The sequence below is a fragment of the Protopterus annectens genome, chromosome 7.part0 (assembly GCF_019279795.1).
Source record: "Protopterus annectens isolate FY-2018-M chromosome 7.part0, PAN1.0, whole genome shotgun sequence".
In the NCBI taxonomy this organism is placed as follows: domain Eukaryota; kingdom Metazoa; phylum Chordata; order Ceratodontiformes; family Protopteridae; genus Protopterus; species Protopterus annectens.
The window spans coordinates 1057205158-1057220484 of record NC_056739.1 but is presented as its reverse complement, the minus strand read 5'-3'; the positions used below and the strand labels follow the sequence as shown (position 1 = coordinate 1057220484).

Sequence of the window (15327 nt, the reverse complement as noted above, 5' to 3'; positions counted from 1 at the left end):
CAAAATCTAAGAAAAAGCGACGAACAGTCTAAGAAAAAAGATCATAGCTGAAAAGGATGCAAGAAGGAACAGTTCATCATCTTCATCAACCCCTTTTTCCTTTTTTATGTTGTATCATGTTGCCAGTTTATTTACCTGGGTATCAAATAAGTACATTAATGAAGATGTACAGCACTGAGGTGCTCTTTGATGTGGGTGGAAAACTACTTTCTTGGGTGATTTACTCAAAATCTGAAGAATTTTAATGTATCACAAATTTGATGTTACATGCAGCTGACTTAGGCATGGGGATTATTTATTTTATTTTATTTATTTGACATTTGGTTACTGGGAAAGTCCAAATGGGTAAGGTACCTATTTTCAGTGGAGGCCCTGGAAAAAAGCTCCACTACATAGAAGTTAAAAAAAATAAAAAAATACATGACATTGATGGACAATTTTTACATGGAAAGCTCCACTACACAGCAATTAAAAGAAAATTAAAAAGAAAGAATATACATTGCCTGGATGGACATATTTACATGGAACCAGACAATACAGTTAGACAATACCTTTTAAGGAGATCATATACCGACATAATATATTGCATAATATTGAAATTCTCACCTGTTAGTAGTCCTAGCAGAAGAAAACAATTAGAGATAAAGATTAGTATGGATGGCAATGTGAAAAGAAAAGAAATAGGTTAGTGATTATGCACAGTGTAGTAAAAGAATATTAACATGTTAGTGAATCAAGCAGAGGAGATAAATATCGGGATGGACGAAGGCGGGTGAAGGAAAGAATTAATAACTGAGCATAATGATAGAAGTTGTAGTCATATTTGGGAGGTTATAGAGTACAGAGGAGACAGTGGTAGTTACTGGAGGCATGGAGGGAGGAAGTAGGTGTAGAGAAGTAGACTAAGGTAGGGGATGGGTAATGGGAATCAGCCTGGTTTAGAACAGGAACAGCCTTGGATTATACTTGAATTTCATGAGTCTGTAGCTAACTTTGATGTCTAGGGGCAGAGCATTCCATCATTTTGCCACAGAGTAGGAGTATAGATTTTGTCCAGAAGTTTTGTTTGATTTATGTAGAGAGACGAAGCCTTTGTCCTCTGAGCAGGGAGTCCTGCTAGGTATATAGATTTGGAGGGTCTATATCACATTGTTAAAAACACTTAATTATCAAATCACTATTCAGTGAACCCACTTTGTTGAAATCTCGCTTTTTTGAATGGCTGTTTAATTGAAGTTTTCCATAGGGAGAAACAACAGCTGTCCAACCTACCCCCTTCACAAAATTCTAAAAATGTACAACCCACCCAAGTGTGGGGCTTTACCCTGAACACCCCCCAATGTGGAGGGGGGTGCCCCCCAACTAAATATACCAACTCTTAAGAGCACAATACAGTGGAGAAAAGGGCAAATTCACAATGATTGCCAACCATTGTTTTTCCCTATTAAAAACTTTGATTAAATGGATGTTCGATAAAGTGAGATTTTGACAAAATGGGTTCACTGAATAGTGACCCAGTTTGGAGTATTGAGTTTAAGGCAGGGCAGGCTGCAGTGTTATAGATTATTTTGGGGGCAGACATTAATTCAAGGTAGTTCAAGGTAGTTAACGTGTTGAGGGAGTTCAAGCAAGTTAAGGGAGTTAAGAGCTGTACAGTGCTGGTCATAGTGTGATGCACCTGTTGCAAATTTAGCAATTTTATTATAGCAAGATTCAAGCTTATTTTTTTAGAGTAGTCTGTAGGTTGGTCAGTATGGGGGCACCATATAGTAGTGAGGGTAGCAGGTAAGTTGTAGCTAGTGTTGTTTTAGTGGCTATATCCAGGAAGTTTTTGTACTAATAGAGCATCTCTATTTTTGGTGAGGAAGATTTCTATAGATGGGTAATGACAAGTTATTTTTGTGTCAAAGGAATGGCATTGAAGATATGTAAAGTTTCAGAAAGCCTGCAATAAGTAATCTGTGCCTGGACAACTATAAAAATTGATTCACTTTAGGAGTTTGTCATTTCTAGTTTAGTGAGATGAAGGAGTAAGTAGGAAAGTCTGTCGGGTCTCCTACAGACAGTGTTTTTAATTCTGTTTGTGGAAGGCTTTGCAGCTTGTGTACTTGAAAATTATGCGGGGATCCAAGATTAACTGTAGTCCAATCTTGAGACATCTTAAGCTTCTTAAAATTGTCAGACTAAATGGAATAATATAAAAATGTGTCCTGAAGTAGGCACCTACTCTGAATTAGTGTTTGAAAGTCTGTGTCTTTAATATATTCTTTGCAGTCAAGAAACCTTACATTTTTGGGAAATAAATCTAAAACTGTAAAGGCGTTTTATTTTTCTTTTAATATTTAAGGATGTTAAAAATGCATGGCATGTTTAATTTATTTTTATGAACACCAGTTCCAAGTTTGCATTTTTCACAGTGCTGCCTATACCTTATCTAACCAATGTTATGGAAGGCTGACTTCATTCTATATATAAATTTCAACACTATTGGCCAGCAAGTCAGGAAATGGCTCCCTACTGAAATTAGTATTGAAAAGATGAAAAAAGACTGAAAAATTTGAAGAGTGAATGTTGAACGCTGCTGTTCTTCTTTAAACATGATTCTTGCAAAGGGGGGGAAGCCCCTTTCACCCTATGAATGTATATAAACTAACTCTGAGAACACCATACATCAGAGGAAAGGGAATATGCAGAGAAATGGCTCAGACTTAGTATAAGTAAGTCTGGGTTTCCAGTCATTCAGTCTACATATTCCAAGACTTGGCATTGCAAGTCCTGACATTTTAAATATTTACCCAGGAGTAGATTTGTAGGAAAGAAAGACATGTTATTGAAACATTCTTCTTGATTACAGATAACAATCTAGAAGTTATAGAAGTGTACTGACAAAAGTGTTGTTTTTAATCTTTCCCTACAGCTACACTGGCCTGCTAACCATGACCGCATAGAAGAGTGCAAAATGGCTGGGAAGGACCCTGAGGTAAATGATACCATAGCTATGTTTTAATATGTAGTAGTACAAACTGCATGCTAAAATGTTATTCTGTTTACATTAGGGAGGATTGTAGATATAGCATGACTGATATTTTTATATTTAAAATGCTTGGACAAATGGCTCTATTCTGATACTTGTGAATACCTTCATCATCGTTTTAATCATGATTTTCTAGACTACTTGCTGTACGCCAGTCACAGTGGTAACAAGCTGAGAAAGCTAGACTCAACTTCCTTATCCCAAGCAACACACTCCATCTCATCCTATGGGACCTCCAGGTGTCTCCAGGCAAAATGAGAGAGATAATGTCTTCAGCATGTCTTAGATCTACCTTGGAATCTCCTCCTAGTACTATCACAGGTAGTGTCTGCACCAGCCCAACTGACTCCTGTCTACATGAAGGAGTAGTAGCTATGCTTGAAGACCCTCCATGGTCATAGAGACTGAGGTCAGCTACCCCCCAAAGAAACCTCATTTCTGTTACGTGTCTGTGATTTCATTATTTTAGTCAGTACCCAAAGCTCATATGCACAGATGTGGATGGGGATTTAGACTGACCAGTAAACTGAAAGATTTACCTTATGATTCAGCCCTCACTCCCCACCACAGTCTAATACACTGCCAGCACTGAGTTGCTGCCCAATATAGTTGTCCACTCTACCTTCACTACTGAACAAGATCCCAAAATACTTAAGTTCCTTAAGAGCTGAGGTCCCTGCTCCCCCACCCTCAGCTGGAGGCAACAGACTATTCTTTTCTAAGAGAGTGCCATGACCCTTGATTTGGAGGTGCTGATTCTCATGCCAGCTGTTTCAAACTTATCATATGAACAGTACATAAATCATATATTTACTGCTTGTTTCTGTTAATCTGCATATCTGCACATTGATTTTGCTTTGAAACTTCCAGTATGAGACCAGCTCAGCAGTAGTATTATTGTGACACCAGAGTCAGGTGGGGGAGGACTTGTTTGGGAATAATTTAACATCTAGCTCCTGTGAGCTCACCCATCTCAGGGGGAGAGCCAGCTAAGCAAGTTTACTGCAAGAATATTCTCTCTTAGACACCAGAGGTTGGGGGTTCTGAGCAAGCACAGCATGTCTGGCAACAGTGAAAGTGTATAGAAGAATGCATGTCCATTTACCTGCAATGCATGCAACATTACCGTCCTTTTAAAGGGCAAAGACACAGAAATAAATCTGGTGAAACTGTTTATATGTTACCGTATAAGTACCACCTAATTATAGTGTAGTACCATATTGTGCATATCTGCTCATCACACCTATCATATCAGCACTCATGTTATAAAAAAAAAAAAAAAAAAAAAACAGAGTTAATGGTCAGATGTCAGAAGGAGCCTGCACACAAAAAGAAAGAAAAAAATTATAATATTTGTTTTACAAATCAAATTGTAGAAAAGTTTCTTTAAACCACTTTTACTGGTGTTAGTTAACTGTTGATGTTTTTGTGCAGTTTAAACAAATTCCCCATTGGTTGACTTGAGCAGCTGATACACTGATACTGTATAGTGGAACATGGGGTGTTTGCTACGAGTCGTTTATCTAAATGGCATTATCCTTGTACCTCAGCAGCTTTGTAGCTAAACTACAGGGAGAAAGAGTTTGTTTCCTAATTTCTATGCTTTAAAAGAAAATGCAGGAGGAGTATCTCTCACATGTTTGTCCTGCAATGAGAGGGAGATGCAGGGCTTGAACCCTTGCTGACAAAGTGTGTTGATAAAGAGCACGAGTCACCTTGCTGTGCTGCTAAAGGAAACAGATTTGGGGAAAAAAACTCTTTTTCCTTACTGGGCCAGAGTGGGAAATTGATGATGATAAAAAATGAACAGCTACCACTCAGTAGTGAAATAATGGGATGAAGGCGGTACTCACCGAAGCAGATGATGTTTGAATACAGGGATCACTGTCACAGTATAATTCAACATAAGTACGACTTCAGCTGCCAACAGAAAGGTTTGAATTCAGTCTAACTTGCAGAACTTTGGACATTCACAAGAGAGGCTGTTCTTCCTACATCAAAGCTGTCAATAAGATGCTGGGTAGAAAGGGAAGGGCAATGTATACCATCTTCATTGTTTTTCCTGTGCTTCATAGTCAATCTGTCGGTCTCATCCAGGCAAATGCTTGAGCAATAATTACCTTTTTGTAAAGATTTTCATATTTCCACAATTGTTATGTGCTACTAGTATAGAATGCTAAGTACTGTTAACTTTGCCTCTTTCGAATGGGCCGGTAGAATTTTTTTTTTCTGAGGCTGGTAATTTCTCTGGAAGAGATCACCAACAAATATGTTTATGCTTAAAAGATTCTACTGAAGAATTTCCACCTAAAGTGTTTGTTCTATCGGGGGGGGCGTTCACTGCAATTCAAACTGTAAAGAATGTTCCTATTTTAAGAAAAACACCTCTTAAAGGTATGTTAAGAAACCTGAAGTTTTCCAAAAACACGAGGAGCTCCTGACTTTGAGCTAAGATGCTGATCTCCCTTCTACGTCCTCACTTGGGGATGCCTTTTCCTGGTGGTCCTAAAACACAAACCCAAGTATCAGAAGAAAATGAAACAGCCATGGAAGTTAAAGTTTAGAGAAATGGGATGGACATATGAGGCCTTATAGACTCTGTCAGTCCCACAAAGGCCTGATAGCCTATCTCCATAGAGGCACTGTCTCTGGCTTCGAGTTATGCTGTACGTGCATACTGACAACGCTGTTTCATTATGCTGAAGGCTTCATTATTACTCTGCATAATAGTATAGTCCATTAATATCAAGCTTAAAATGTATTTCCATTTCTACAATACTGACTAGTATAAGGCCAAACCTTTCTTAACAAATAACGCCAGGTTAACATTGCAGCCTTCTGTCTGCTTCCTCTCATTTACATGCTGCTCTAACCACTTTACTTCCATTTCCTCTTTGTTATTTCATAAAGATGAGCAGAGTTACAGATTTGTCTCATGACAACATAACAAAATACACTCCTGCTCACATCTACACAGTATGCACCACCTCAGATTTCATCAACAGCCTTTATGTCACTCAGCAGTGCTTTGCTCATATGCTATTATGTTCTAACAACTGTCCTTTATTTATTCAAACTGTGTTTTGGAGACCATTTTCCAAGATCTGAGAAATTAGTTGGTCACACAGCATCCTTGTCTAAATCCCACAACAAGAATGGAGAGTTCACACTTTTCCTGTTACAGATTGAAAACTATGGAATAAATGGCCATTAAACTTCTGGTCTGTCATAAGTAAAAACTTTTTCAAATCCTTATTTAAATAACATTTCTTACAACGCTGTACTTGGGGTTGTGATATCACATAAATGAGCATCATTGTATAATATAGTTACCTACTGTGCATTATTACCTAATTACAGTATATAACCAGTCTTTACATGTCTGTGTATCACTCCCATTCAAGCAACACTCGTTGATTGAGGACTTCACAAAACACAGTTGTAATCTCACTGTAACTAGAAGCAGTTCCACTAGCATATATAATAAGCTGCAACATTTTATGTATTTATTGTATAGCTAATTTTCAGCTTTTATTTGTTTTTTTTTCAACATCTGCTATCATTCATCTTCATTTACATTGTGGCATTGTCTTTGACATTTTGCTGTCCTAACTTTTTTCCTTCTTTATTACTTTCTATGTTATAAAATTTTGATCATGTATTGTTATGCAAGTTGCTTGCACCTTTACTGACTAGGGTTGTATTTCTTTTTCTTATTGTCAGGAGATTTATTTCCTCAGACTCCACTTAAAAAGGGAGCTTCCAGCTGGACTTCCCAGTCCATAAATGTTTAATAAAAATCAAATAATAAATAAAAAAAAATCATCTTGTTATCAGCTCAACATTGTAACTGTCTATACAGATAATTACTTGCATTACTACATCATGTATATCAGCATAAAAAGTAAACAAATGTCCCTCCTACTTGTAAAATTATAAATACAAAACAGATGCTTTTTCTATGAAATAACGTATTCTAGTTTCAGAGTGGCTGTTTATTTTTTTCTCTCTGTCTCTTTCTGTAGTGTAACTATTGCTATTCTTTGGGGTATTCATTTTTAAGAACATTTTAAAGAAGCATCCTAGTTTCCACTGGCTAAGAAGAGACGGAATGCAAACAAAATGTAATGATCAGGTGACCTTCTGACAGCACTTTGAAATCTTGAAATCAGGCTTTAGAATGGTTCTAAGATGAAATTGTAATTAATCCTTAGGTTTGAATATTTTTAAATCAAGTGTTCCGTGCTTTCCCATAAGGGTAAGGACCTAATGCCTTACAATTATTTTGTTTCTGGTATGAGTGGAATGTGGAGACAGAATGGACTATCATTTGGAGCCATCCGTTTATTAGGCTGCAGAGGAATGTGAGACCAGAAACAACTGCTCTGTGGTTGTCCTGCAGTAGAATGGGTGACCTATGTCATTAAGGTGATGCATGAAAAGAGAGGACGAGAGACCTCATTGCCATATAGTTTTGTGGTATGATAGTTGATTTGAAGAGGGTGTTTCACAGTTGCCTAGTCTATCTTTGGTAACAAGACTGAAAACATCTGTCACTTACTGTTCTACATGATGGATAGATGCGCACAAGGACACTTTGTTGTCCAGTTGTCGTGTCCTTGAAAGATAGAGAGAGCAATGCTTGTCCAATTGATCTATGGTGGGAGAAAGCCCTCAAGGAGCGCATTATTGTCTTTGTTCATTTACTGATGATGTCATGATGAGAAAGAAGTCATTGTTCAGTTTTATTGGTAGGAACTAACTCTAGAGCTGAACAAAATTATATCCTTTCAGAAATAGAGGAAAATGTATTATACCTGCACCACAGTTTACACTAGAAACCATAGACAAGGAATAGTAAGATGAATCAGGAGTCTTCCAAGGGAATATCCATGTTATGTTGTAAATGTAACAAGTTCTGTGCAATGATTCATAATATTTGCTAAGGGGTCTGAGTCCATCTGGTATATTCTGTGCAATGTAACTGGTTAATGTCAGGATTAACAGAGTCCTTTCGGTGAGGCAGAGCTTTGTTATTTTTTTTATTTATTTACTTTCATTGACCAGCTAGTCTCACTAGGTCAGTGGCATTTTTTGGAGGGGGTATCTGAGGTGGTATTAATACTGACTAGGAGCAAATTGGCCAGGGCATTGGTTAAATTCCACTGCTGTTTCCAGTAGTGGGATGGTATCTTTTTACATTGATCTGAGCTATCCCCATTTCATGCAGGTTATACCTAAGCTTCACATCTTATCCAAGGGTAGGGTAGATACCAGCAGTCCAGGAGCCTGTAGCTGTCATGAGAGTTTCCACCAGTCACTGGCAGGATATCAAAGTCTGTGACCAGAGTTTCAGGCTTAACTTCCATTACTGGAAGAGAGGGACAAGCATTTGTCACATTTCTAAAATCTTATGACAAATGTCTATATATCTGGAATTCAGAGTCTGCTAAGGTCCAATGATTGTCTCTAACTTAACTGTTAATGCAGGGCACTTCATTTGAGTGATATGGTTGCCTTTCGAGAAATGAGTGCTAACATTTACTATTCTGATGTCCTCTCTTCATAGTAATGAGTTAAAAAGAAGCACCACCATTTTCATAAATGTCATGCATAATATCATGTACTCACTGTTACAACAGTAGGGAGAGTCATAACACAGAAAGATGCTACTGTCATGCCATATACTCCCAGGCTAATGTCAGGTCTACCATGGACAAGGTTCACACATAAGGCCATGCATGGTTGTTGATTTCTCTAAATGTACTGGAGTGAGCAGATAAGTCTAACATGCAATGCAATAGTACTGAGAGCTGGGAGACTTCTTTTGCTACTTGAATATGTAGCATATATATTGTGAGTAGTCAGTCTGCATTAAAAGGTTACTGCTGTCTTGCTCTGTGACCATGACATGTGACTATTGTACATTTTTCCCCTTTGTGTCCTCTTGACCAACATTGTGGTTCCTCTGCCTATGCCTCTTTAGCCCAGTCATCCCTCTTGAAAGATAGGGACTGACTCTCCCTAAGGGAAAGTCACCCCAGCAGGACACAGCAGACTCCCCCAACAGGTTCAGAGCCCTATGACCTATTCTTTCCTTGCCTCGCAAGCTCACTGCTGAACCCCCACAGCCAATCCTTTTCCCTGTGAGAGAGAGCCCACTTCTCTTTTATTTCCCAATCCCTCCTAAGATTTGAAAGTTGAACGTTAGGAAATGGGCCATTCAGTAGGATGAGAGAGCAACATAATGCTGTTCCCCACAGTAGCTGTATGAGCTTTGCAAGTACTGTCTCTCAGGGAATACGCATAAACACTATTGCACATGAAGCCCCTGGATTTCTGCAGTGACAGCATCTCTAGGCCTGTTGTTACTTTCAATATATCTGCTGTCCATCTGATATCACCAGTGCAGCAGGCCAGTGTCACCTCCCTACCCACAGCATGAGCAAGAGCAAGTACCAGCATCTCAAACCCGTCCTCCCCATTTAATCCCTCCAGAGTCCATGCAGATTGTTTGGGCTATAGTCATAGCTTTATCTGTTTACACCATGGGACCAGGCACCACATTTTACTTGTGAACGTTTTGTGTATCACCTTTCCTATTACTTCTGTAAGTAATACTACCATGAGTTACTTGGATCCTTTTGACCCTGTTGCAGTGATACACCTCCAGCCCACCTCCAGTCATATGGGATGTCACCCAAATCCATCAAGTCACACAGTGTAGACTTTGCTGGGAATATATCAGCAGGATGTTGGAGGTGTCCTTGACTGCATAAAACTGTAGGCAAATGACAGTTCCAGTGGCAAATTGGAAAGGTAGTCACATGGTTCACTGAACTGTACTTTAACATGTACATGTGAAAACATGCAGTCATGCAGGCCTCTATATCTGTACTGTTGAATACATATTTGTAGTTCATGTCTATATCACGTCAATATTTTAGACTGCTATAGCTGGCCATTGTGTAAACAGTTCTACTCCACCACAGGACTCAGGATCACAGGATACTTTAATACTTTAAGTCGACAGTGTCCTACAGTTATGGCAAAAGCCAGTTCATAAAAGTTTCAGACAGTGTTATGTTGACTGCGCAGTTGGAATAGCTGTTATATGAAGCAATTGTAGCAATTGATATAGTTTGCATCATATTGATTCATGGAACTTTTCTCCCTGGGCCTCTGCAGAAATAGGGTTTGCTTTTGCTCACCCTGTTGAACTAGCCTAGTAAACAGTTATAAATAAATAAAATGATACATCACTGGTAGTATTCATAGGGCGGCCACGGTGGTGCAGTGGTCAGCATTGCTGCCTCACAGCAAGAGGTTCTCCGGTTCGATCCTCGGCTGGGGTGCCTTCTGTGCGGAGTCTGCATGTCCTCCCTGTGGTCGCGTGGGTTTCCTCCGGGTGCTCCGGTTTCCTCCCACATCCCAAAGACATGCTGCAGGTGGATTGGACACTCTAAATTGGCCCTAGGTGTGCGTATGAGTGTGCCTTCTGTGGGAGATTGGGCGCCGGGCTGGCAACTCGACACTGTAAAACTCCACTGCCATTCAATGTGCGGACAAGGTGATCCGCTGTGGCGACCCCTAACCGGGAAAAGCCGAAAGAAGAAGAAGATCACTGGTAGCATTCATACAGCGTGCACAATGTGCCACTTTATGAGTGCATTGTGTCACACCCATATATTCCTGACAATATTTAGAGTGACATAGGTACAAGTAAGCCAGAAATTAATTATTTGCATTCAGAAATAGCATGCTAGCAAGAACCTGTGCAAAGGATAATACAGTTCTTTTTACTTATATTGCTTCTTGAATCATACGTGTCCGCCAGGCACTTGAAAATATTCTCATTTAAGTGAAAAAATCCTGTTGTAGTGCTTAGATGATTAATTTGGTAAATGCGTCAATAGAAACACATATACAGAGTATATTACGAATAGTCATTGGGACTTAACAGTGAAGCTCAAATGTAGCTGCAAGCCTATCAACTACCAAAATGACTGCAAACAACAATCGATTAAAATATACCAGTTGAAAAAGGAAGCAAACATCTTTTTGTATTCTGTAATTAAAAAAAAAGACCACTAACTTGAGGACACAGTTTGAACAGGATTAGGAAACAGGACCAGCTATAACACTGTGGCAAAAGGGGTCTTTTAACGTTATAGAAGCAACCAGCAATTCAGAGACATTAGCTGCAATGAAGAAAGACCTTTTTTATTGTCAAATTTGCATGTCTCTGAATCACTTGGTGATTACTGTAAGCACTATCAAGCCTTTTCCTGGTAAACACCATATTGACAGCTTATGCCCCTCATTAGAGCAGACACCCCTCCATTCATTCCCCAAAATCATGTACACACACACAACCATACCTATTACCTGTCCCTGAGTTAACAGGTTATTCCTGATGTTTTTTCTTATTTTTATCCATCCCGTCTAAATCACAAATGATTGCAGTCGATCAGTAATGCCAGTCATTAGAATTTCATTCTTCTTATTGTTCAGAAAATGTGTTGTGTTGAAAGACCTGTTGCCCTGTTAACTCTAAGTGGATTAGAGCCATATTTATGAAGACTCTTTGGTGTCATCTAGTGTTCCCACTCCAGCTCTGTCCAGAGGTCCTGAGGATGACTTCTAATGTCACAGACCATTACTGTCAATTAATAATGACACACAGAGTTGCATACATTTGGTATTTTATGCTTCTTGTCCCAAAATGTGTGTTTATTATTTTTTAAGTAAGCTTAGGGTATTATTTAAGACTGTTCCTGGTGTCTAGAGTTCAACTCCAATACTCTTTTATGCTGCATACCTTTTGTTTTGTTAAGTTTTTGAATTGACTTTGGGATTTATTTAATAGTCCCTAGTCCCTAGTACCCTCCAAGTGTTGCAGGATTTGCTTATTTGTCAAGGGGGGATTTAGGAATGGCAGACACACCTGCACACTAGTACACACACACACACACACACACACACACACACACACACACACACACACACACACACACACTCACACACCATACATCGAACATCCCTCACCTATTCGCATGCATGTGCACACACCCTACCCATCCCCTTTAACTAATCAGCTACTGCAACCACCTGTGTATACACACACACACACACACACACACACACACACACACACACACACACACACACACACACACACACACACACACACACACACATTCTCACTTTGTACCATTCATCTGTATATACACTCACACACATGCACACACTCCCCCAACACTACCTGTCTGTGAAACTCTCAGGCTCTTACCTTTAAAACAATCTCTGACATTGAGTGTAATGGTGACCACGTGATAATTAATATATGCTGTTCCCCCAGAATGCCTCACAAACATTTGCAGTAGGCCAGAGAGACACCCCACTGTGTTGCACCTCTGAGTTAAGCACTGCAGTAGGCCTGTATTAAAATCAGAAATGGGTACCACTAGTGGTAAAAGGAATTACTGCTGTCAGTAACTTTTGAATCCTGACCTTTGCCTGTAAAAAGGTACTGTTAGGGAAAGGTCATTTATTGACCCAATTTGTAAGGTTCTGGGTTAGCAGACACAAGTAAGATGGGCAGGAGAATCCTTTACAGCAGAGAAAGCTCTAATGTACAGAATATGAATATAAAAACAAGATACATGTACAAGAAAGAAAGAACATACAAGTTAAACTGGGAGGATATATTAAAAGATTACATATTAATATATGATAATGTGTGGTTCTTGAAACATTAGTAAGACATCAGCATTAATATGAAGCAGTAATATTACACAGCATTGCAATATATCCTTGTATGATACAACAAAGTTTAGTGTTAAACAGAGTATAATTAGATTAGGGAAGTGTAAGGAATTTAAGATGAAAGATTATCAGACTATCAGTAAACAAATGCATGTGATACAAGGAGGTAGGAGTGGTTAGCAGTAAAAATACAACAATTATTTGGAGTTTAAACTAGAAATAGGCAAAAAGGAAAAAATGTGACAAAAGAGGTAAGGGAAAGGTTGTAATCTGCCAAGTGAGAAAGAGAAGAAAGTCTAGAAAAGGAAAATATTTCTTTTGATGGTCATGACTGAGATGAAATTGTACAGACAATACCAGCTTCCAGATTTCTTTCAGCTTGAGGTTTCCTTACACTTGTTGTAGCATTTATTTTATTTTTATTTCCTTACCTCTAATTTGCAGCCTGATATTCCAAAATTCTTCCCTGTTTACATAGCATGTGCTTAGCACTAATATGTTATGCCTGACTACATGCACACTCTTGTGTGATTAAAACATGGCAGATCAGATGAAGATTCCTTGCTTGATTACTGTTACATAAACAGTACAGAAAAGTGCAGGTTCATAGATGTGCAGTAATCTGTGCTACTGTTGCATCAGCATACACATTGATGGTCCCAGAAATCTACAAAGATAAAAACACTTCATTTGCCAAGAGCTGCTTATTATAGGTCCTGGGCTTTTACCCACAATGCACTTAATGATGGTCATAGTTAATCCTCTCGTTGGCTCTGCTCATAACTATAGGATTATTCTTTGTGCCTTAATCCGCCCATATGTTCTCTGATATATACTTTAAGCATACAGGATATCTGTTTGGCTTGGCTTTATAACAAATGAATGAATCCGAAATCACAGTTCAAAACTAACTCCTTACATCATCACTTTACAGAATTTGCCTTACAGCCAAACATGTAAGTAGTTAAAGAGTGATTAGGTGTCTTCATTTTTTTTGTCTGGAATGATACCACTGTATTTATGTTGTGTTCTTTTAGTTGTGGAAATTCATTTGGTTTTAAGCTGGAACCATTAAATAATGACATTTTTTGAAGTTAGAGAATACAGATTGGCATACCTGAGTAGAACGTAATTGTGTCAAATTTCTTATCATGTGTCATAACAGTTTTGTACATCCACTTTAACGGTACATGCAGTCCAACGTCTCACTGTTGTAGAAAGACATTTGACTTGAAGAATCTTGTGTCCCCATAGAACAGAATGGTAATGTTCTTGCAGACTGACTGCAGCTATGCCCACTCTGTGCATCCAAGCATAGCGTGCTCATAGGAATGTTGCTCTTGGGCTCTTGCGTTGCGACAGATTCTGTGATGTCAGCAGCCATGCATGGCGAGTGTGATCCAGTTAACAATAGGTGCAAACATCTTCACTGAGGCAAAAGTTTTCTTTTACATTGCATATTACAGTTGAATGAGAAGTACAAGGACTCCCCCACACACACACCAAATAGAGAGAGAGAGAGAGAGGGAGAGAGAGAAGCAGCAATAGTGACTGAAACTAGTGAGTTTGGTGTGGTGTCATAGTTTTGAGAGGAATAATATGCAAATTAAGGCTGATAGGCCATCAGTTGGCATGGCTGGCCCTTGCTCTTTGACCAGTTCAGAAGTCTATAAATTAGATGCTGAAAGGGTTTGGTATGCATCCTTTTGTCTTTTTACTTAGTTTCTGTTGTAATGTTCCCTGAGGTTATTTAGTTAGTTAACTTTACTCCTACAGCTGCTGGATTAGATGATCTTATTCTTACATCTGCTGCCTTTAAAACAAACTGAAGACGAATGACATTATTTTTCTGTTAGGAGAAGTTAGGAAAGTCTATCCTTCCTAGTTCCTTTTTATTTATATATTAGGTCTTTGACTTTCTGTAAACAATTTAAATTATATATTCAGATTGTACTGTCCAGCTGGTATTACTCTAAACAGATGTCTTATTGAAAAAAGTGTTTCATATAACTTGTTTTCCATCATACAGTAGAAATGAGTATTATATTTAGAGATGTGTCGGAATAAGGCCAGCTGGTAGAGAAGTGCAAATTTATTTATTTTTGTGTAGTGAACATATATTTGAATTTAAGTCAAGAGCTATCTCAAAATAGATCAATATAATGACACATTTAAGAGTTTAAATGCAAAATTATAAAATCTGTTTTTTGACTATGGTTAATTTATTGCAGAAGATTGTAGATTTGTAGCTGCTTACACCAACATGAAAAAACATATTAAAGACCACTCCTGAAAATCATTGCTGTTTCAGTCACTGTAGGGTTATTTGCAGGTCTTAGTAAACAAATAGTGTTCCTGTATTTGTGCTAGTCATGCACCACACAGCTTGGAGGCAGTGCTTGAGAAACAAATTCTTGTAAGGATAACAGATAGCTGGGCAACCAGATGTTTTTAGTCATGGTTTACTTCTGCAGTTTAAACTCACTTTCCACCATTATTGGAGTCTCTTCCAAGTATTTTTATAA

At 38.5% G+C, this 15327-nt stretch overlaps 1 protein-coding gene across 1 annotated transcript in view; it reads left to right on the top strand.

Annotated features, from left to right (window-relative positions):
- Positions 1-15327, top strand: part of LOC122806852 (semaphorin-3A-like) — a 1149356-nt gene that overhangs the window by 441731 nt on the left and 692298 nt on the right. The window contains exon 3 of the mRNA XM_044077612.1: positions 2918-2980. Coding sequence (XP_043933547.1) covers positions 2918-2980 — 63 coding nt within the window. The remainder of the gene's footprint in view (positions 1-2917; positions 2981-15327) is intronic.